Raw genomic sequence first — 22,500 nt, 5'->3', positions numbered from 1 at the left:
TTCTTATTAATAAGCACGCAGGACACGCTAAAAACAGAGATTAATATGTTTTCTACCAACTTTTATTCCTTCCCCTCTCCAGGCATCACAAAGTCAGATATTTTCTGACAGTGAGAGCAAGCGACCAACGGAACAGAAGTTGCCTTCAGAAGTTGTGGGAGCTTCATCACCGGAAGCTTTCAAGAAGAGACTGGACTGCCCTCTGTCAGGAATGAAGTAGAGTCTCCTGCTTGGGTGGCGGGGAGGGTGGGGGGACTGGACTAGATGACTTACAAGGTCCCTTCCAACTCTGTTAATCTGTAATCTAAGTAACGGGGGAAAACACTTTCCTTAATGTGGGTGAGGGATGAGGCAGAGGCAACTTTGGACAGAGGGCTAAATCAGTTGAGCGGAGCTACCTATGAAAACTTGCTTTGGGTTTTGCACGCAGGTTTTCTACAGGTGCCGCCAAAGGGAGCCCAAGTATCAATTGGCTCAAGCTCATTTCACATATGGGTTTAGAGCTATTCTAACAGGGCACTAAAACTATGTTCAAAAGTGGCCTGGAGAACAGTTCACGGGGAAAAGTACAAAGGGAGGAAGCCAAGAGAGGGCTGCCTGTCTCTCCTGCTTCACTATGAAGCTTAGCCCACCCCCATCATTTAGGCTGATACAAGTCACCAAACATGGGATCGGACGGCTGGTACAGGATGAGAGCTCTCCTGCTGCTTAAGCGGAAAGGTTTTTGAAGAAAACTCCCAGGGATCAGAGGAAAATAGTTGTGCCGTAGATCCCTGGCCAATCTCTCCCTTTAGGAGTGACCACACAGCAACACTAGCCAAACAGCTGGCGAGAGATACCAGACGCCTCCCGTGTCAAAACCATGGGAGCTGACCGAATGCTTTTAAGAGGCATGTAAGGTTTTAACTCTGGAGCCGCTAAGGACAATTTTGAACTGCTTCAGGTACGAATCCTGCAGGAAAGAAAAAAACACCACCAAGACCGGGCCAGAAAAGATGGTTACTAGGATATGCTCCTGACCCAATTTCCCATGGGAAAAAAGAGGGAATGGTTATCCCAGCATCCTCTGAATAGTTCTGGGACAATTAGAAACAGCCTTGGCGGTGTAATCATTTGCTAAAAAATGGTTCTGATAGCCCCTTTCTTTTAAATCCCTTCATTAGCTTCCTTATCGCTATCTTGCTAAGGAAGTCACAGTTGTGCATGCAATTCCTTGGTCTAGCCTTTCTAGGACAGCCTTAAATTCCTCTAACCTATTACAAGCCCCCCCCCCCCGCCTTCCGTTAGTGTGAGCCCTGAATGAGTTTCCCTTTAAAAATAGCCAGCGGACTCTGGCTCTCTTCCCCTCCCCCCAAGTGCTGAGCCCTACAGAGTCCATCCCAGCTGCCCTCTGACCCCACCCGTGATGCTTCCTGTTCACCCCGAGCAGGATTTCCTGCCCAGGGAAAGACAAGCCCAGGAAATCCGACCGGCGCCAAGAACAGCCAAGTCCTGGCGCCTCCCAGCCAGGACTCAGGGGAGTCCAGCTGCAGGGCTTCAGAGCGAGATGAATCATGCTGAATGCTGTAGTTGTGGTCAGACCTCCAATTGGGGGGGGGGGGGGGGAGGTCCTACTGCTTTGCAGATGTGGGAATGAAGGCACAGGGGGAGGAGGGCACCGCACACAAACGTTGCAAGATAGGGGCAGGATCAGGAATGCCGCCCAGAATTCCCAGATCCCAGCCCCTGCCGGTATTAGGCTCTGGAGTTGTTTCCTTCCCTTCCCTTCGGTCCTCCCCAAGCTCTCCGCCCGCTGGTTGCAGCTCTCATCCATGATTCCTTTCTCTCGCACATTCCTGGTATGAAGCAGGCGTGTTTGTCAAGTGTGGCTTTGGGGCCAGATCCAGCATTCCAGACCGGGGTGAGCTGAGGTAAACGAGGAACAGCCCCCTGCCCACCCACCCCTCCCGGCCTCCTAGCTTCAAGTGCTGTAGCTTTACTCGGTCTCCTTCAAGCAAGGCTCGGAGACGGAAGAGCGGAGCAAACTCTGGCAGGCAATTAGGGAGCCACAGACTTCACAACGTCAATATGTTGCTGCAGGCAATGTGTACATGACTGCACTCTACTTAGCCCCCTCCAACTCTTTCTTCCTCCCCCCCCCCACCTTCTGGAAGTCACTTTCAGAACAGCTGGGAGCCAAGACGCCTTCCCATTACTTTTTAGATAACTTTGGCAAATGGGGGGGGGGGGGTTGTACCAAAGCAACCCTGATTATTAGCCAAGGTTGGAGTATCGCACTGAGCTTCTGGAAGGCGTGGGAGTTCAATACAGCAGATAGCACAAAGGTCTTAGGCTAGCCTTAAAACAAGGATACCGAATGACAGATTTCCATGAGGATCCAAGAAACAGGTGAGCCACGGCGGCAGCAGCAGCCCTCCAAAACCTGATCAACGTCCCGCAAATAATGACCTTCCTGTTCAGGCTGCACTTCGGTTCAGGAGACCCAGAGCAGAAGGGCTGGATTCAGACCTGATACTGCCAGCTTCCCATCCTTTCAAAGGAGGACATGGTCCTTCACCAAAGTGACGGAAAGAGTGAGGATAGCGCTTACGTTTATTTTTAATTACTCCTCACCCAGAATATCCTAAATGGCCCAGGTCAGGGGTCGGCAACCTTAAACACTCAAAGAGCCACAATGGTCCTAACCTGAAGCCCCCTGTTCAATTCTGGAGCCAACCGGAAGTCCGGTTTCCCCACCAGAGTCTCTTCCTAGCACAATGTCCTTTTCCCTCTAGCTGTCCTAACTGAAAACCCTATCAATTGTGGAGCTTACCGGAAAACCTGCCCCTTGCCATAAAGTCTCTTCCTGGCGCACCCTGCTTCCCCCCCCCCCCCACTAACCGGAAGCTCCTCTCAAAATTGTGGTGCCGACTGGCAACAGGGAGCCGCAGCAGAGAGATGAAAGAGCCACATGCGGCGCTAGAGCCGCGGGTTGCTGATCCCTGGCCCAGGTAGAAGGATGCCGAGCTGTGGTCCATAAATTTTCAGGCTTGGCTCCAGTTTTAGTTGTGGAATAAGGAAAGGAAAGGAAAATGGGTGCAGAACCGTAGTGAGGAGATAGGAGAATAGGGCAAAGGAATGAACATTCCTGATTCCCGTCTCTTGGCATAAAGAGCCTCTAAATCTGTAGGCAAACCCGATCCAGACTCAACTTGCCCTGGTTTGTTGGAAAACAGTCTTGACTGATCCCCACAATAGCTGGGTGATCATTGAATCCCTGAGAGTTCTAGATTTGTGGAAAGCTTAAACGTCTTCTTTGATTTTAGTGACGTGACGAAATCTCTTTCTGCTTTCTCTTAAGTCTTTCCTTCTGGGCCATGAAGCCCTCTAGACATCAACATGGATAATCTCAGGGTTTCAACATAGGCATATGATGTGAAAGTAGCTTACTGCCTATGTTTCTTGGTAAATTGTACATTTGGCTCGTTGCCACATCACTTGAGTCCACCTACCTTAGCAGGAAGAAGGAACATATCCTCTCCAAGAGGCTGACCCAACCCTGATCCAATAAGGCGCAACCTTACCACTAGCCCCCAAACGTATTTGTATATGCTATGTCTTATACGACTGCCTTCATGTTGCCCTCGTAATGAGAGACTTCATTCATCCTTAGCTGTACTAGTGTTACAGAACTATTTTCTTTTCTTTTTTTAACAGCTCTACCCAAGGGCCGTCTTATCAGGACTGTTAGGACTTGTCACCTGGAGGAAGTCAGGGATTGCAGTGGTTTGAAAAAACAAGTTGTACAGACAGGATAGGGATTAGCAACAGGGATACACATTACATGCCAGTATTTTGCTGAATTCAGGAAGGGTGTATAGCATTTAGTAGCACTTAACGAGTTATATAGCGCTTCACAGTGCTTTACAGCCCTCTCTAAGCAGTTTACAGAGTCAGCATATTGCCCCCAACAATTTTAGGTCCTCATTCTACCCACCTCTGAAGGATGGGAGGCTGAGTCAACCCTGAATCTGATGAGATTTGAACTGCCAAGTTCCAGGCAGCCGGCAGCCAGCAGAAATAGCCTGCAGAACTGCACTCTAACCACTGTGCCACAGGGGGGCATACTAGAGAAGACTGGTAAGTTCAATTCCCACTGGCAACAAAATGCCACACACCAAGGTGTAGATGTAAGCACACAACATTTGCCTGTCCTCCCCCGAATCATTTAATTCCAATCCGAGGATTGACCGTCCATGTTTCTTGGACGATGGAAACTTACGGTTGGCAGAGCTTGACAAGATCCTGATCGGTGGTACCAGGATGCAGGCCCCGGATGTACAAGTTTGTTTTGCTCAGCTGGTCCCCGCCACCTCCGCCACCGCCTGGCCCACTGCTGCTGCTGCTGCTACTATTGTTGTTGCAGCTGCCACTGGGGCTTGGGGGTGCCATCTGCTGGGCCACTGAGACATAAGGCTGCATGGCAAAGGAGAGAGAACTTGGATTAAAATGGCTGCCGGGACAGACAAGGCAAAAACAGCTAGTAAGACAACGCTCCATTGTGGGTGACAGAGACACAGTGAGCAGGGTGGAATTCCCATTGCACTCAAGTCTAATTTTTCTTTTCAGTTCACTTCACAAATGGGCAACTTTGACCTCTCATCACGATGAGCATAAAGGAACTGTAAGTTACATGCGCGGAATGCCTTCCTGAAAAGGTAAATGATAAGGATGGTGTTGCCTCCGTTGGATACAAAGAGCCCAGATAATTTACCCATACTGGGTCTGCACCAGAGGGAGAGACCCTTGGGATCAGGATTTCTTCTGTTCTGCTTGCTAGAGGTGGAAGCCTTCACAAGTTAAATACAATGAAAACATACGATTGTAAGATCAGATCAGGGCAGAGGGGTTTTTGCTTCCTCTGAGAGTTTCAAGGCCCTTCCTCCTCTCAGGGCTACAAGCCCTTCACACCACCCATCCTGCCCCAAAGCGGTCCCTGTTCAATTGCCTTCAGTCCCCGGAAGGGGAGAAGTAAGGAGGTTTCCTCATCCAGGATGATCAGAAGTTCCACCCTCCCGATGGATCTGAAGCCCTGAATGTAACAAAGGCCCCTAAGCACTGCCACCATCAGAGAGGATAGTATAAAAGGAAGGGGGGGGGGAAACAGCCCTGCTATCATTGGTCAAGCCACCTTTGATGTCATAATCAAAGTCAGCAGGTAAATTTGGTTAGAACATTCTCAGCTTGGGCTCTTTTTACAGACAATTCCTGTCTCTGTGCAATGAACGTCGAGCCTTTTCTCACGTTTCAGAAGACCAGAAGATCCGTCCCAAAATCACCCCAATTTTCAGGACCCCAACAGCAATCTTGCTGCAGAATTTTCGCTTTCTGCCCAGCGCATTCATTCTTCTTGGGGGAGTGTGATGAATGTTGCTGCTTTAATATGGTGAGCTTGCACCAAGCCATAATAAGCTCTATTTAGGTTTGACTTAGCCCGTTGTAGAAATTCATCAATTCTGGTTTGTAAGCAGTGGTGAAATTCAATTTTTTAAAACTACCGGTTCGGTGGACGTGGCTTGGTGGGCATGGTAGGGGGAGGATACTGCAAAATCCCCATTCCCACCCTACTCTGGGGCCAGCCAGAGGTGGCATATGCCGGTTCTTCGAACTACTCAAAATTTCCACTACTGGTTCTCCAGAACCTGCTGAATTTCACCCGTTTGTAAGCCATAGTTTCTGGCTTCCCACTTTATGCAGATCCATCCCATTGTGTTTCTGTACACCAGGTTTAAATCAAATATAGTTTAATGCAAGGTGTGAACGCCACTGGTGGCTAATGTTCAACACGATCTATAAGGCCGAGGGATGCAGCTTGTTCATACTGTTTATATGACCATCTCTACAGTTTTAGGAAGCAAATACTCCGATGCACTGTTCTGTTGCCACTGGCGTGTGACTGGCTCTAAACTGGCAGTAAATACAAATACATGTACTTTGCCAGATAATTCTGGGAATTTTGTAGTTCTAAGAAAGAGCACGAACCATCACTTAACTTAATACTCAGCACATCAAAATACAATTTCCAGGATTTGTGGAGGAGGCAGGGGAACCTTTAACACTATAAATACAAAATATACTTGTAGTGAAAGTATATTTTATCTTTTAAGGTGTTTTTTTTAAAAAAAAAAACAAGACAATCTCTTGGAGACGTTAAAATGCAAAAAAATATATTCCTGTCTGAAATGGTCACCTGGCCAATATTGAGAGGGAGGGAAAGATTTTTGTATTTATTCAAACATCTAGCAGTATTAGCTTCAAAAGTCAGGAGATTATTCTTTTCACAGTATAATCCTAGCAGTGCCTGATAACATCTGCGAATCAGCCTGATTTTAAAGGCCCAGAAGCAGAGTTCATTCTCATTGCAAGGATTTTCCTACTCTTGCATACTTCGGTTTACTTTCTTTGTAAATGAAAAACAAGTATTATTAGAACTACGATTTTTGCCAAGTTCACTTGCTCGTCCAAACGGTCTCTTTCTAAGATCCCTGTATCCCGTTATTCCTCGGGAATTTTTTTTTAACAAGGTCCTCTGATTGTGGGAAGCAGAGGAGATGCAAAGGGAAGAAGGTGGAGCTTTTCCAAGTTATTTCTCCGCTCCGGGGCATGTGCAGGACAAGTCCAGATGTACATATGTTTGGCTGTGCGTGAAGAGGCTGTCCTCCCCAACCTTCCCCTTGCAAAGCGCTGCTGAAGTCACTGAGTCTGCCCTACCCACAGGGACACTCGGGGTGGAGTACTTCTATTGCAAAACTGCTCAGCTATTCAGCAGGCCTGGCTCACAGCTCAAGAGAGGCCATAGGCTGGGATCAGAAGGGGCTTTTAAGGAAGAAAAGCAGGATCAGAATGGATACGAAACTCAGAAGTTGGCCGGGTCATGTGTCCTGCTCCACGTTAAAAAATAAAAGCAGAACGGTTTTTGCCTTCTTTTTTTAATATATTTTTATTGTTTCTGCATTTAAAATAGTGTAGCACAGAGAAGCCGTTTATGGCCATACAATCACAGTATATATATACATATATATACATACATATATATATATATATATATATATATGTGTGTGTGTGTGTGTGTGTGTGTGTGTGTGTGTGTTTGTGTTACAACCCCTGGTATGACTAAATATGGGAGGAAGGTCACTACTCTCTCTTTCTGTCCTTCGGCTTATCACAGAAGACCATGCAGGCAGAAAACCATATTTTTATTTTTAATGTTGTCTTTTTATATTTGTGTTATATTTGTACTGATAAATAAATAAAGGGAGACTAGTATAGATCTATTTCGAGCTAATTAGCTCTCATCACAGAAGACCATGCAGGCAGAAAACCATATTTTTATTTTTAATGTTGTCTTTTTATATTTGTGTTATATTTGTACTGATAAATAAATAAAGGGAGACTAGTATAGATCTATTTCGAGCTAATTAGCTCTCATCACAGAAGACCATGCAGGCAGAAAACCATATTTTTATTTTTAATGTTGTCTTTTTATATTTGTGTTGTATTTGTACTATTAAATAAATAAAGGGAGACTAGTATAGATCTATTTCGAGCTAATTGTGATAAGCCGAAGGACAGAAAGAGGGAGTAGTGACCTTCCTCCCATATTTAGTCATACCAGGGGTTGTAACACAAATACATACCTATTTCCCTGGCTCAACTGATAAGGAACAGAGCCCGTGGCTTAGTGGCTAAAACTCCTGCCTAAGATATATACAGCCCGGGTTCAAATCCCAGTAAGGGTATGGCTAGCTGATGAGAGCTAATTAGCTCGAAATACATCTATACTAGTCTCCCTTTATTTATCAGTACAAATATCACACACACACACACACACACATATAATCTCATCCATGAGCTGTCAGCCTACTTAATGCATTATCTATCCTTCTATCCAATCACATTATTTACAATTTGTTGCAGTCTTGTCACCTTGCCTTATAACAATAATAAAATCTGTTCCAACCTTCATAATATTCGGACTCCCCTTCATTTTTTAATTTTAGAGTGAGCCTATCTGCTTCCGCACAGGCCAACATTTTCCTAATTATGTCTAACTCGGATGGGATACTTTCTTTTTTCCAATGCAGCACGTAGGTTATTCGCGCCACAGTTTTTGTGTTCTCATTTAGTCACCACACTTTGATTACAGGCGGTCCTTGGCTTACGACCATTTTCTTTAACGGCCGTTCAAAATTACTGAAAAAAGTAACTTATGATGGTCCCAAAGGTGCTTTTCTCAAGAGGCACCTGGACTTTCTGGTTTTTCCTTGAAGATGTTTCGCTTCTCATCCAAGAGGATTCTTCAGCTCCGAGAAGCAAAATGTCTTCAAAGAAACACCAGAAAGTCCAGTTGCCTCTTGAAAAAAGCACCTTTAGGACAACTCTGACCTGGATGACTGAGAATCTCCACAGACATTTAACTTATGACCGGTTCTCACATTATGACTGTTGCAGCATCCCACAGTCACGTGATCAGAATTCATTTTAACAACCATGTGACTAACTTAACAACTGCAGTGATTCACTTAACAACAGTGGCAGGAAAAATAATGGGGCAAAATTTACTTAACAACTCTCTTGCTCAATTGTGGTTGCAAATCAAGGGATATTTCTACAGGGCTATAAATCTACTAAAGAGAACTGGAATGACTGCTTTAATTTATGTTTTAATTTACAGGCATCCGTTGATAAATAATGGATACACCTTTGTGAAGATTGTACTAAAGCTTCAAATTTCCAATTAAAACCTTGGTTTAAAACAGTTTGACTTCAATAAATTAACGTAGCAATGGTACTTTACTCTTAAGGGACAACAATGCAAATTAAATTTCAAAACAGGATAGGGACAGACCACAATAAAATAAAACAACTACAACTTGTAAAAAGAGAGAGCTAACTGTGCAAAATAATAATTCAACAAATTATAAGTTAGTAAACAAAAAGAATAAAATGTTAAAAATAAAAAGAATTAAATATCTAAATTTTAATTCAGTTGCAATTAAAAGTTTGAGCTATTTGAGTCTAGTATACTTACCAGGTTTTCCTGAAAATAAGACAGGGTCTTATTTTCTTTTGACCCCTGAAATAAGCGCTTGGCCTTATTTTCAGGGAGGTCTTATTATTTTTGAGGTGCAGGAGGTGGTAAGCGTGGTCACCTCATGGCTGCTGCTGTGTTGCTATATTTTCGGGGGAGGGCTTCTTTTAGCGCCTGCGCTCAAAAGCCCAATTGGGCTTGTTATCCAATGAGGTCTTATTTTCGGGATAACAGGGTAATTTTAGATATCAATGAAGGAACACAAGTTTATTAATTATCACTGACTGTTACTTAGCACTGTAAAATACTAAGATTACAGTTTTAAAATTCTATCCAAGCCATAAGATTCTAAACAGGGAAAACTAAACAACTGCCTGCTAAATAGGATTACTGTTCCTATTGGCCACTCCTGGAGGTCACTCTTAAGTTCCGCTCGCCAGGATAGAGCAAAACTGGCTTTTGATTTGCTAGTACTGGAAGATGAAAGAAGTTAATTTTAAAATGTTAACGCCAATTTGGCAGAAAAGTCAATACAGAAGGATATGTATAATTGATAATTGCTTTTTTTCCCAAGGAACCAGAGTATAAACCATTTTATATGATTTTTTTTCTTAAAGAAACTAAACAGTTTGTGTGGTTGATACAAAAGTTTTTTGAAGTTGGGACACAAAATGTTGATAAAATATTTGCTGCTTGGCGTGCCTAAATTACTGATTTTTAAAGTAGAGTTTTGATTCTTTTGTAAACCTAAGTTGAGAATCTGTCTTATTTCTGATAGAGAGAATTTTCTCAAAGCCAGTCAAGGCCAAATATTACATGAAGATTTAGATCAAGCTTAATTTCTATTAGTCATAAACACATACAGTTACCTTGGATAATCAGTAAGATTATATTGAGGAAATGAAATCAATAATCTCACAGCAAATCAAACTAGTGGTCAGTAAAAGAAGACAGAAAAATATAAATCAATCGCTAAACATGAATTTTCTGAATGTACAGTTGATATATTCTGTGCTTCCATGGCTCATAATAATGGATTATTTAACAATTAATATACAAGCTTGAGATACAGGACTTTTGCCCAATTTAGAAGTGCCATCCACATCTTCGAAGTTTCACAGTGGTACTTGTATCACAGTTACAAAACTCTAGCTTTTTGACAGAGGTAATCATCTTTATTCCATTAATATAATATTGAGGGTATATTGTTCTTTTGTTTCTGAATATTTAAAATCTTAGCCCGGATCACTGGAACAAGAGGCTTCTTCCTTATACTGCTAGTTGGCCTGCAATTAGGAAATATAAGCAGTAACTGAATAAGATGAAATCATGATGGAATATGGGATGTGTGAATATATCAACCATGCCTGAACTTGTTTGAGATATTAATAGTCAAGTATATTGAAGACTTACTATATGTTTGCTCTTTCCAAACATAGTGCCCCAAACTATAACAATGGATTGTTATTTCAGGGTTGTTGTAAACTATAATCTTCGCATCAGGCCCATTCCTAGTAACAATGGAGGAATAATGCTAATTATTGATCAGGCAATAAAATGACCATAAACCACTGTCTCCATTTGTAATATAAAACTACAATTGCAGATTTGTCACAAATAATTTCTCACAAACCCCTGCAACATGTTATTTATACTATTTTTAAAAGACGTTTCTGAACAATTTGACCAAAAGAAAACCTAAATTTAAAAAAGTGCAGCCTTTCTCTATATATAGCTATTGTTAAGTTGGCCTGGGCATGTTTGCTGTCTCATCTCACTTCTGCTAAAGCCTTGGAGAAAATCTACTGATTTTGGAAAGCGTTTCCAGGGGAAGGGACATTTAAAATACCCTCTCAGTGCTGAGGAGGAAGATTAATCAGTCATACAGAGATTTAATTTAAAAAGCTAGCCAATTTCTCTATTCTTTCGAACCATCTTTTGGATGATACCATTTCCTTGCCCAGCATGCCACCACCTCTACTTCTTCAACCAGTTTTTTTTACTGCTGTAGAAAGTCAACGTGAACTAAATCTCCCAGCAGTCCAATCTAGCAGGTGATGGGGAGGGTTGCAATTCAGCAAATTTCTGCAACTCCCCAACGGGAAACCTTAGGCATCTTTTTCCTGCTATGTCTGCATGATGTCACATTCTTCTCATCCCCACCCCGCAAGGGAGGCAGGCATGAAGATCCCTTAGCTGAACAGGTTTTGAAATATTTCCCCCCCCCCCCTCTCTTGATCTGGCCCTGTCCAAGCACCGCCTCAAGGTGTATAAAACCTGTTAGGCTGAAGGAAGGCAGGGGACCGCAGAAACTTAAAACAGAGACAATAGAGACAGGATAGGGATTGCCAATAGGATGCATATTTCACACAAGCATAGTTTTTTGCTGACTCAACAATGGCCAGAGAACATTTCAATTCAGCGTCGAGAGAAGCCCCAGAAATTGGTGTCATTTTTACTGATTGCTAGACCGATAGAGAAGTGTGTGAATGTATTATTTTTCAAATCCAGCTGAGGTTCTTTCAGTAAAGGAAGCATTCACATTTCTTAAAATATTTAAAAAGAGAGGAAAATCAGTAAAGCAATAGCAATAAAATGTATAAGTGGTCCTCGACTTACAACAGTTTGTTTAATGACCCTTCAGTTACAACAGCACCGATAAGGTGACCTTTGACCATTTTTCAGAGTTACCACCTTTGCAGCCTCTCCACGATCATGTGATCAAAATTAAGATGCTTGGCAACCGCTTCATATTTACGATGGTTGCTGTGTCCCAAGGTCCTTTGATCCCCTTTTGCGACCTTCCGACAAGCAAAGTCAACGGGGAAGCCAGATTCACTTAGCAACCGGGTTAACAACTTAAAAACTGCAGTGATTCACTTAACAACAGTGGCAAGGAAGGTCATAAAACGGGGTAAAACTCAAATGTCTCACTTAACAGCAGAAGCTTTGGGCTCAATTGCAATCCTAAATCGAGGACTACCCGTAATTAGTAAATAGAAACATTTAAAATTTCCTATTCCAGTGCAGAATAGTCATTAAACCCAGACTGTGTACAAAATTATACATGTTATATATAGGGTGTGTGTGTATCTAAGATTTAGGTACCCAACCCAGAAGATTCAGTCTGTTGTCCCCCAAAAGTGTGTTTTATTCCAAAGGCAAAATTCATTCAGAAGAGTCCCACATAAATCTAGGTTCTTTTAAGGGATCGCGATTATTCATCCTTTTCCCCATTGAAGAAACGACCTTCAAATCTGTAAGAAAACATTTTCTCATATACACAGTGACACTAAAAAAAATCTACCCAGGTTACTTGTAGATACGCTGTAACAGCACTTCACAGAAGATTGGTTGGCAATTCAGAAAGGTAACCTCTCCACCACACATCTCAAAGGCCTCAGTGTGGGAAAAAGCTTAGTGACTGATTTAAAATGGAACAAATGTGTTGTTTTTTTTCTATGGGAAGCCTTGCAGCTTGCACAGGAGGCCAAATGGAGCTTCATGAAATCTTCAGGCTAAGCCCTGTCAAAAGAGAGATATAACCAATATTTCCTCTTTCTGCCTTAGATTTCCTATGTCCGGGCTCAGAGTTTCGGACAGGATCTCCCTTGTGCCAATCCATATTTTCCAAGGACAGGATGAGGAAGCATAAGTCAATGTCCCACAAGGTCACCCTTTTATAAAACAACACAACAACTATCTCACATACGTGACAGGCTCGGCTCAGATCTATGCTTAACTATTTCATCAGCCACTTGCATGACAGCTTAGTTTTCCTCAAAGGAGCGTGAATTCCCCTTCTCAGCCATATAGATCCATCCGTCTCACCTGAGCAATCCTTAGATGGCCAGCTTTGATGAAGCAGCTTGAGCTCTGCTCTAAAGCATTTGTAACAACTTCATTATTACCTTCACCCTGGTAAATCAGAGCATTCATCAGGGGCAATAGCCTTGCAAAACCAGGAGCCCACCGCAGCGGACTGGAGACTAAAACATATGAAGAACGGTTGCAGGAACTGGGTATGTCTAGTTTAATGAAAAGAAGGACCAAGAGAGACATGATAGCAGTGTTCCAATATCTCAGGGGTTGCCACAAAGAAGAGGGAGTCAAGCTATTCTCCAAAGCACCTGAGGACAGGAGAAGAAGCAATGGGTGGAAACTAATCAAGGAGAGAAGCAACTTAGAACTGAGGAGAAATTTCCTGACAGTTAGAACAATTAATCAGTGGAACAGCTTGCCTCCAGACGTTATGAATGCCCCAACACTGGAAGTCTTTAAGAAGATGTTGGATAGCCATTTGTCTGGAACGGTATAGGGTTTCCTGCCTAGGCAGGGGGTTGGACTAGAAGACCTCCAAGGTCCCTTCCAACTCTGCTATTGTATTGCATTGTATTAAGGCCTGTCATGGTCTTACTGTCCTAAGCCCCCTTTTCAGGAAGGGCGGACAGACGGACCAATCAGTGGTTGCTAAGGGGAAGCGTTAGCCAGACAAATCTAGGAGGATCAACCTGAAATGGACACCAACTAGCTAGATGCATTCCTAGGGCAAGCCATCTGTTGTTCAAATTCTTGGACTATTCTCTACCTAACTCTCAAGATTGTTAAGAGCACTTTATTTTCAAGATCCGTACTCTTAAGACTTGAAAGAGTACAAGATACCCATGTGTTATGGCAAAGAAAAGGTTTTTTTTTTCCCCAAAAAATTGTAAACACACCCATCGGAATGTTCTCCTTTGGCAAAGCCTGTGTTGGGGATTGAAAGGTTTCTTTTCCTGTAAAGTTTAGCCCATTTTCCCTGGGTGCATGGATGAATTAACCCGGTAGGATGAAAAGGAAGCATTACTCCAAACGAACAAATGACGGCCTACATTAACACTGGTACTTTGAGGGGTGGGAGCTCTAACAGCAGCTTATTTGCCCAGTACGTACATAAATATATTATTTATTTATATATACGCAGGGACATGGTAGCTCAGTGGCTAAGACGCTGAGCTTGTTGATCACAAAGGTCGGCAGTTCAGCAGTTCGAATCCCTAGTGCCGTGTAATGGAGTGAGCTCCCATTACTTGTCCCAGCTTCTGCCAACCTAGCAATTCGAAAGCACATAAAAAATGTAAGTAGAAAAATAGGAACCACCTTTAGTGGGAAGGTAACAGCGTTCCGTGCTCCTTCAGCGTCTAGCCATGCTGGCTACGTGACCACGGAGACATCTTCAGACAGCACTGGTTCTTCAGCTTTGAAACAGAGATAAGCACTGCCCTCTAGAGTTGGGAACGACTAGCACATATGTGCAAGGGGAACCTTTACCTTAATAAATAAATATGAATTCTAACGCCATGAAGAAGAAAAATTACAGGGCTTTTCTAGGGATGGCCCACCTCGCAGTGGGATTTTCTACCTGATGGAGACCTAACAAGACCACTTCTCTTGCTGGGCGAAAATAGAACATTGAACTCTTAACAAGTATTTTAACCACACTGCACACACATCTTCCCAATGGAACTGACAGATGCATAGACAAATGAAATGCTAGCTCAGCTGCCTTGGCCCACCCCCTTCACTTGATGGCAAGTTGCCTAATCCAACCTGCTTTGCTGATTCTCTATTGTCTCCCTCAGTGAGAGACAGTCATCCAAACATCTGGTGGGAGCCGTCTTTTAGCTTCATATGGATGCATGTAATGAAAAGAAGTTGTGTATTTATTTTCCTAATAGTGGCTTTGAGGAAAGGGGCTATTTTCCTTAGAGAAATGGATAGTTTTTTTTTTAAAGCAACACCACTCCGAAACAGGTCAAACTTCACCATTCCTACTATAGAAGCGCTAAAAGGAGACATTCACACAACCTATTAGCAAAACACCAGAATTCTGGCCATTTGCACGGGTTATTTTTCCAGCTGTCTGGTTTCAAGTCTTTCAGGACTCAAGAAACCTCATGTTCCAGAACGAAGTTAGATTATATTATTACTTCTTGATATCTCATTTTAAATTTGAGACCAATCTCAAGAATCCAAAACCTCTGAAAAAATTAGGTGTGGACACATCTTTCCTATTTTCGTAAAACATACCCTGCACATTCAATATAACAGATTCTTCTTCTTCCGTGAACAAATATTCTGATTTAAGAATAATGGAATAGATGGCTCTTCCAAATCAGATCTTGAATCAGAAAACAGTGCTGATTCCACAAACCTGCAAACATGAACTATATAAGATTATTGTTCTTCAAATTCCTCACCATCAGCTGTGGTAGCTGCTGCTAATGAAAGTAGTAATATTCCAAAAACTTCTAGAGGGCAGCAGGTTCTCCTGAGCTATAGAAATCGCGAAAGATAAACATCGATAGGCGTCTAACTTTCTTTTTTGAATTTTGTTATCATCATTTTCAGGTGTATCTCCAGATCTTCCACTGAGTTTAATCCTCGGAGCTTTCCTCTCAATACAACTTTGCTGACAGCAACAAAAGACAAGACAAGCACAAGAGCATCCCTGCAAGCTTAAGTCACTGCTCTTAGCAGGAGCTTGTCCTTTGCAAGGTTAAGCTAAATTTTGCAGTGGGTCAGCTGATATTATTTAGAAATAAAACATGGGAGGCTATATTAGGAATGTGACTCAAATTAATATAATGGACTCACATTTATGCCAGGAGTCCGCAACCTTTAGGGCAGCTGAGCACATCTGGAATTTGGAAGCCGTGTGGGGATACTCTTACCTTTTCATAAAACTGCTGCCAGGGCAATTATAAACAATTGCATAGCACTGATTTGCTAAACAGCTACCTTTGTCTACTCCTGCAGGATTCTTTCTACTGCTCCCGATTAGCTTTATCCTTGGGAGGGATGGGGAGATTTCAAAGCATTGTTCAAAGCACTGGGTTTTAGCTCTCTGTTATTTTTACTTTCTAAGAAACCTTACGGGGCTCACAGGTATTCCTGGAAATCACAATGATGCCAAAGGCTGGCAGGTTGCTTTCTGCACGAGGCAAGGAGCCAACAGGCAAAATGTTCAGCAACCAGCTCTGCAGATTGTATGCTGAAGACAAAACATGATGCACTCCCCTTCCTCAAGTTTCGAAAGCACAAAAATAAAATGTACCAGGCAGGGCCCTTTCAGATTCCCCTTTTAATCAGCTGGCAGAATATATATACCTGCTGGCACTTTGAGTCATGCAGCCATTATGCCATTGCTAATGTGATGTATGCGGCTCCCTTCTCTGTCAATTTCTCTAACAAGGAAACATCACCGCTACTTTAAAATCCATCACAGGCTGCCATTACTAGTAGGCCGAGGGTTCTTCGGCCAATGTGGACGGCTATTTCATCGTGAAAGAAATTCTTGCACAATGCTCACCTCCGTTGCTGTACAGCTACTTAACCGTTATGTGAAAAGAGTGCAGTTGCACATTGAAAACTCACCTCCAATAGCCCGGTATGTGTATCAGAGTAGATTTTCACTCTCCTAGTTTACTAACAAGCCATCACAAACACAGCCAATGAGAAAGGCAAGGCTTTTGAAAGCAAGGTCTGCTACATGATTCAGCTGGCTGTAATTTTGGAATCATGGTGAACATACAGAATCCCAAAAGCTGTTTACATTTTTACAACCAATCCTCCTTCACCATCCCATCTCTATACCAGCCTTTCAAGATTTTCCTCCCCTTCCCAAACTACTAGATACTAAAACACATGCAGGCAAAGATATATGCATGTGTGAGGGGTGTTGACTAGTTCCCTTTTTAATACTACACAGACAGACAAAAGGATGTTTGTTAATCCACACATCAAAGCTCAGGAGGACCCAGTGACTTGCAAATGCCATAAAGTTGGTACCTGCTCAGGTCAAACAGTCTCCTGAAAGCAGCCGTTGCCAAATGCAGCCCTCCAGTAGGTCCAATATTGTTAAAATACATTGCTGAACTGAATTTTGCTGCCTGAGTAGCTGGCAAAAGGAACAAGGTAAATGAGCCAAGGAATTGGTTCTGTTTGTTTGTACAAGTGAGGACCCATAGTGGCCTTAAGAAAATTTTCTGCCGAAGACTCCAGTCAGTATGTTGTAGCCATTTTGAAATCCTATTCAAGGTTTTACTCCCGGAAGAGAATAAAAAGGAAGAAAGAAACAAAAAGATTAATCTGTTTTTCCTCCTCCTTTCTACCTTAGAATAGAATAGAATAACAGAGTCGGAAGGGACCTTGGAGATCTTCTAGTCCAACCCCGCCTAGGCAGGAAACCCTATACCGTTTCAGACAGATGGCTATCCAACATCTTCTTAAAGACTTCCAGTGTTGGGGCATTCACAACTTCTGGAGGCAAGCTGTTCCACTGATTAATTGTTCTGTCAGGAAATTTCTCCTCAGTTCTAAGTTGCTTCTCTCCTTGATTAGTTTCCACCCATTGCTTCTTGTCCTACCCTCAGGTGCCTTGGAGAATAGTTTGACTCCCTCTTCTTTGTGGCAACCCCTGAGATATTGGAACAATGCTATCATGTCTCCCCTAGTCCTTCTTTCTCTTAAGCTAAACATACCCAGTTCCTGCAACCGTTCTTCATATGTTTTAGCCTCCAGTCCTCTAATCATCTTTGTTGCTCTTCTCTGCACTCTTTCTAGAGTCTCCACCTTAAATCTTTGCTTTTTGTATTAACCACTAAATATTACCTTCAGGACTATCTGATCTAACCAGTATCGGGTTGATTAGTTAGAGCAGCTGGGAGAGATTTCTTGTGCATCTCCATTTCTAAAAGATATGTGGGGTGGGGGCTAGACAGTTTTTCTCTGGCTCCCAATGGAGATGAGGTTGGTCCCTGCCTTTTCAGGTTTCCTGAAATTTTTTAAAAATGGATCGTTTTGGCAGGCCTTTCCTCAAGTCCTTATCTGATGCCATCTTGCTTCTTCGTTCTCTGTTGTTCTGTTCTTCTTTCTACATGGGAGCTGATGCAGTTATTATTGTTAACGTTGGTTTTATTGTGCATACTTCGAGACTAGTTTGTGTAGTCTTTAGGTCATCTAGAGACATTTGATTGCAGCAGGTTAGATGTATTATAAACAGATAAACATCTGGGTTTAAGACTGCTGCAAGCAAGCTGCCCCAGGAGGCAGTGCATGAAACAGTAGGTGTCAGTCACAAGGAAGTAGACATTGGTTAGATATCAGAAGAGGCATCTCAATGCTAAAAGCTGCTTTACTGCCTTTGGAGGTGGTGGCCTCTCCTTTGCATCAGGTATATAAACAGATTGAGTGGCCATCTGCTATGCTAGGAGATTCCTGCATTTAGAGAGATGGAAGGTTAAATTACTTTATCTCCCTCCAATCTCTCTTCCAGTTCTTTCATTCTAGATTTCTATAAACCCTGGTGCGTATCTGCCTATGCAGCAAGGAACACAAGTGTCTAAAGAGGAGGCATCAGCCAAAGAGCCTTTCTCCATTTGCATCTTAACATTGTCTGAACACTCCCCCCTGGCCACATTTTACTCTGCTATGATGTTGCCTGATGTTACCTTCATCTTGTATACACAGCCTATGCGTGAGACTGCCATATGTAATCTCTAACACCACCAGTGTTAAAGATAGGAGCTTTCCCTTTCAACCAACAGCCAGCAGTGGCTATTTTAAGGCCTGAGCCAGGTCTGAGCCCCATCACCATCCCTGCGGCTGGCAATGGGAGCCAGATGTCTTCTGAAGTGTGGGGTCAACCAAGCACCTGTTGGTCACCTCAACCAGTGCAGGCACACAACCCCCCCCCCCCCCGGGGCTTATTTCCAAAATACAGAAGACTGCCATTCATTTTGGTGCGTTTACAGAGGGGAGGGGCTTTGAAAAGTGTCCCTCTCCACCAAAGTTGAGGACTGCAGTTCTTTCAAATTCAGTGGGCTTGTAAAGATGCCAGATTTTTTTGGGGGGGTGGGTGGGTGGGTGGGTGGGTGGAACCTTTTCCTGGATTTGTGACTTTTTTTCCAAAGGTCCATGTCTCCCGAGTTTCTTCAACCATTCAAGAGCATAGAAAGGGTATTCACCTGCCCTCTCCCGAAGAGAAAGTAGGAAAACACAGGTTGAGCCACCTGCAAATCCTGCCACCCAAATGCCAGTCCAATGGGCTTGCAGAGTGGATGAGAAACGATCTGTGCTTTTTTTTTTTTTTGCTGTGCACAGGAAAGTCAAGCCAAGTCACCTGCTAAAAGCTCACCCCTTCTCCAGGCCCCATCTCTGCATCATGATTGGAAGATGTTTCTCACGGATGGGTGACATTTGCAAAGGGAATGGCAGTTAATCCAGAAGGTTTAATCACTTAATATGCCACACACAGATTGCACATGCATTATCAAGGCAACACTAATCAACAACAAACCAAAGAAGAAGCAATTGAGGCAGGACAGAGAGTGGGAACAGCAAACCTGAGGATCGCTAGACTTCTGCCAATTCAAGAATGCTTGGATAATAATTTAACTCAGCAATAGGTAAAATCCTAAGATTTTCACAAACAATATGGAGTTTTTCATTATGATGGCAGACTCTCCTTTCCTCCACATGTTTAATCCTGCTCCAGGCTTCCAGACTGAGATTCTTTAAACCTCAGGTGCTGCCCAGCTGCCAAGAAATTAGAGCCTGAGAGGCGTGAATTAATTCACTTTTTTTTTGCAAACCGCTATCGGCTGTGATAGGCTCCTTCCCTTTGCGGGAGCTGCATCAATCTGAGATTGGCACCATGCTTTTATGCCTCCACAATGCTATGGACCTTGTGTGGGTGACTGCAAGCGGAGCTGATTAACTTGCAGCTCAGCTACTGTCCCAAAAGAAATGCTGGAAACAGTTTCGCCATGCGGCTTCTGGAGCTGCAAAGCAGGTGGTTTCCCTACCGGTGGGAACTCTTGTTTTCTTTTGCCTCTTCCTGTTTTCTTCCTTCTGCCAGGCTCAAGAATCAAAGCAACGTTGGTATCTTCACCTCCTCCTTCCTAGTTCTTCTCTGGAGTGACTTTGCTACCATCCCATACACTGGCCAGTCAGGCTGCTTTTTATTTTTAACCAAGTTTTTTCACATTTTGCAGTGGCCAGCTGGAAGGAAGACTGATAAGCCTCATGAGAGGATAGAGCAGGGGTGTCAAAACTCGATTTCATCGAGGGCCGCGTCAGGGTTGTGTTTGACCTTGGGGGGGGTCACCAGCTCATCGTCACTCATGTTGGGGGTGCCTGTGGTAGCCCAAGTGCTCTGTCAGCGGAAACGGAGCTCAGGAGGGCCACGAGCTCTGTTTTCACTGGCAGAGGCACTGCGGGCATGTCCTTTGCTGTTTCCAGGGCAGCCTCATGGGCCAGATCTAAGCACCCTGCTGTCGGATCCGGCCCCCAGGCCTTAGGTTTGACAGCATAATCAATAGCAAAAACACTGGTGTGCCAAAACTGCTTAAAGGGAATGAAGGGTTAAGTTGGGTTGTACAGGTAGTCCTGGAGTTATGACCACAACTGAGGCCAAAATGTATGCTGCTAAGTGAGAAATTTGGTAAGTGAATTTTGCCCCATTTTAGGACATAGTTGTCAGGTGAATCATTCCAGTTAAGTTAGTGATAAAGTTGTTAAATGAATCTGGCTTCCCTATTGACTTTGCTCGTCAGAAAGTTGGGAAAAGGGGATCACATGATCACCTGGGATACTGCAACCATCATAAGTATGAGTCAGCTGTCAAGCATCTGAATTTTGATCACATGACCAGGGGACAGCAGCAACAGTCGTAAGGGTGAAAAATGGTACTCAGTCACTTTTTCTGTGCTGTTGTAACTTCAAACTGTCACTAAACGAACTGTTGTAAATTGAGGACTACCTGTATACGTAAGTGCCCATAACTTGTTGGTTACTTTCTTGTAGTGTTCACCTGCCTGGCCCAATTTCACACCCTTGTATGCCAGCTACTGATACAGCTCCACGATTTTCTGCAGGAGTTAGCCAACGCACATTGAGTAATACAATTATTACAGAATAAGCTGTCCATTTGATGAAGTGATGCGAAGAATATGAATACAGTCACGAATTAATTAATCTTTAAGGTGCTAGAGGATTCTCAGGGTTTTTAAATAAAAAGTCAGCCAGACAGGAATGTTGGCACTTGTTTACGATGGATGACAATGCTCCAAATTCACCACCTTTAAGACTGCTTATCACATATTTTCCTTTGTAATCCGCTACAATACACTGCAGACACCTTTGAAAAATAGGCTAGTTTCCCAGTTCCAGCGTTACGGGTTTCTTTTAAAAACAATTGTCGGTAGTTTTAAAGAGACAGAGGTTCTTCTGGCAGAAATCACCATCCTATATACAAATAAGCCTTCTAGAAGGTTATGGGGTTGCCACCCTCCGATCTAGAAACTGAGGAAAGGCTCCATGTTGTAGAAACACTGATCTATAGTTAGACAGAAACAACTTAGCCTAGCATGGGCAACCCCACCCTCTGGGATTAGCACACCAGACTACCTCTTGGTAAAATCTAGAAAGCAAAGTTGAGTAAACGACAGGCAAATTAGGTGGCTGTTATACGAGCAGAGCCACCACTACTACTGGGTTGCACGCTGTATGATTATGACTACTAAAACCACACAATGAAACATACAGTAACATAGCTAACCCCAGCTACACCTACGTATCACATCCTTAATTTCTGTAACCTACCCTACTGCGCCATGCAGCAATCCTGCTTTTAGCAGCCAATAGGCCTGAGAGTGAAAAATGCTATGATGGCCATCTTAGAAGATGGTTGTTCTCTTGTGGTGAACTTCCTCTTCCCATTCTAATTGCTTAACTGATCCTAATCCTGATGTAGATATCCAGAAACCTACAGCATTACAATCCGTATTCTTTCCAGTGACATGAAGACTATTCTAAACTAGGGGAATAAACTGAGACATTCCTAGCAGAGTAAGGCTTCAAGTGCAAAGAAGCTGCAATGAAGATATCAGAACGCAACAAAGGATATCCTGTGTGTGAATGCTGTGATACACCTATAACCGAACTGAATTACTAATTGCTGTACCATACACAATACCAAAAGCATACCATGGTGATGCAGTGGTTAGAATGCAATATTGCAGGCTAATTCTGCCGACTGCCAAGAGTTCAATTCTCACCGGCTCAAGGTTGACTCACCCTTCCATTCTTCCAAAGTCGGTAAAATGAGGACCCAGATAATTGGGGGCAATAGGCTGACTCTGTAAACCGCATAGAGAGGGCTGTAAATCACTACGAAGTGGTATATAAGTCTAAGTGCCTATCCTACCTATGTGGCATGATTAGATTTAAAAAACATGAAGATGGACTAAAGAGTTGTTTTAGAGGTTGGCTGGTGAGCTTCAAGCAGCCGTGGACAGAGATGCTTTTACTGCATAGACTTCAGCACTCACTGTTATCTTGATCACATGCTCCCACGAGCTCTTATCAAGGGTGTTTCACCTCATACA

General features: G+C 43.2%; 1 protein-coding gene across 4 annotated transcripts in view; it reads right to left on the bottom strand.

The window, feature by feature from the left end:
- Positions 1-22,500, bottom strand: part of RBMS2 (RNA binding motif single stranded interacting protein 2) — an 82,134-nt gene that overhangs the window by 33,527 nt on the left and 26,107 nt on the right. For 3 of the 4 annotated variants that reach the window (XM_081955387.1, XM_081955385.1, XM_081955386.1), the window contains exon 2: positions 4,262-4,455. In XM_081955387.1, the coding sequence (XP_081811513.1) occupies positions 4,262-4,455 (194 nt within the window). Of the gene's footprint in view, positions 1-4,261; positions 4,456-10,483; positions 10,582-22,500 lie in introns of all 4 variants that reach the window. The other variant, XM_081955388.1, reaches the window with a different exon arrangement.

The sequence above is a fragment of the Natrix helvetica genome (assembly GCF_964273705.1).
Source record: "Natrix helvetica genome assembly, chromosome: 1".
NCBI lineage: Eukaryota > Metazoa > Chordata > Lepidosauria > Squamata > Natricidae > Natrix > Natrix helvetica.
Note: the sequence above shows the minus strand (reverse complement) of the source record. Positions and strands in the feature narration are given on the sequence as shown.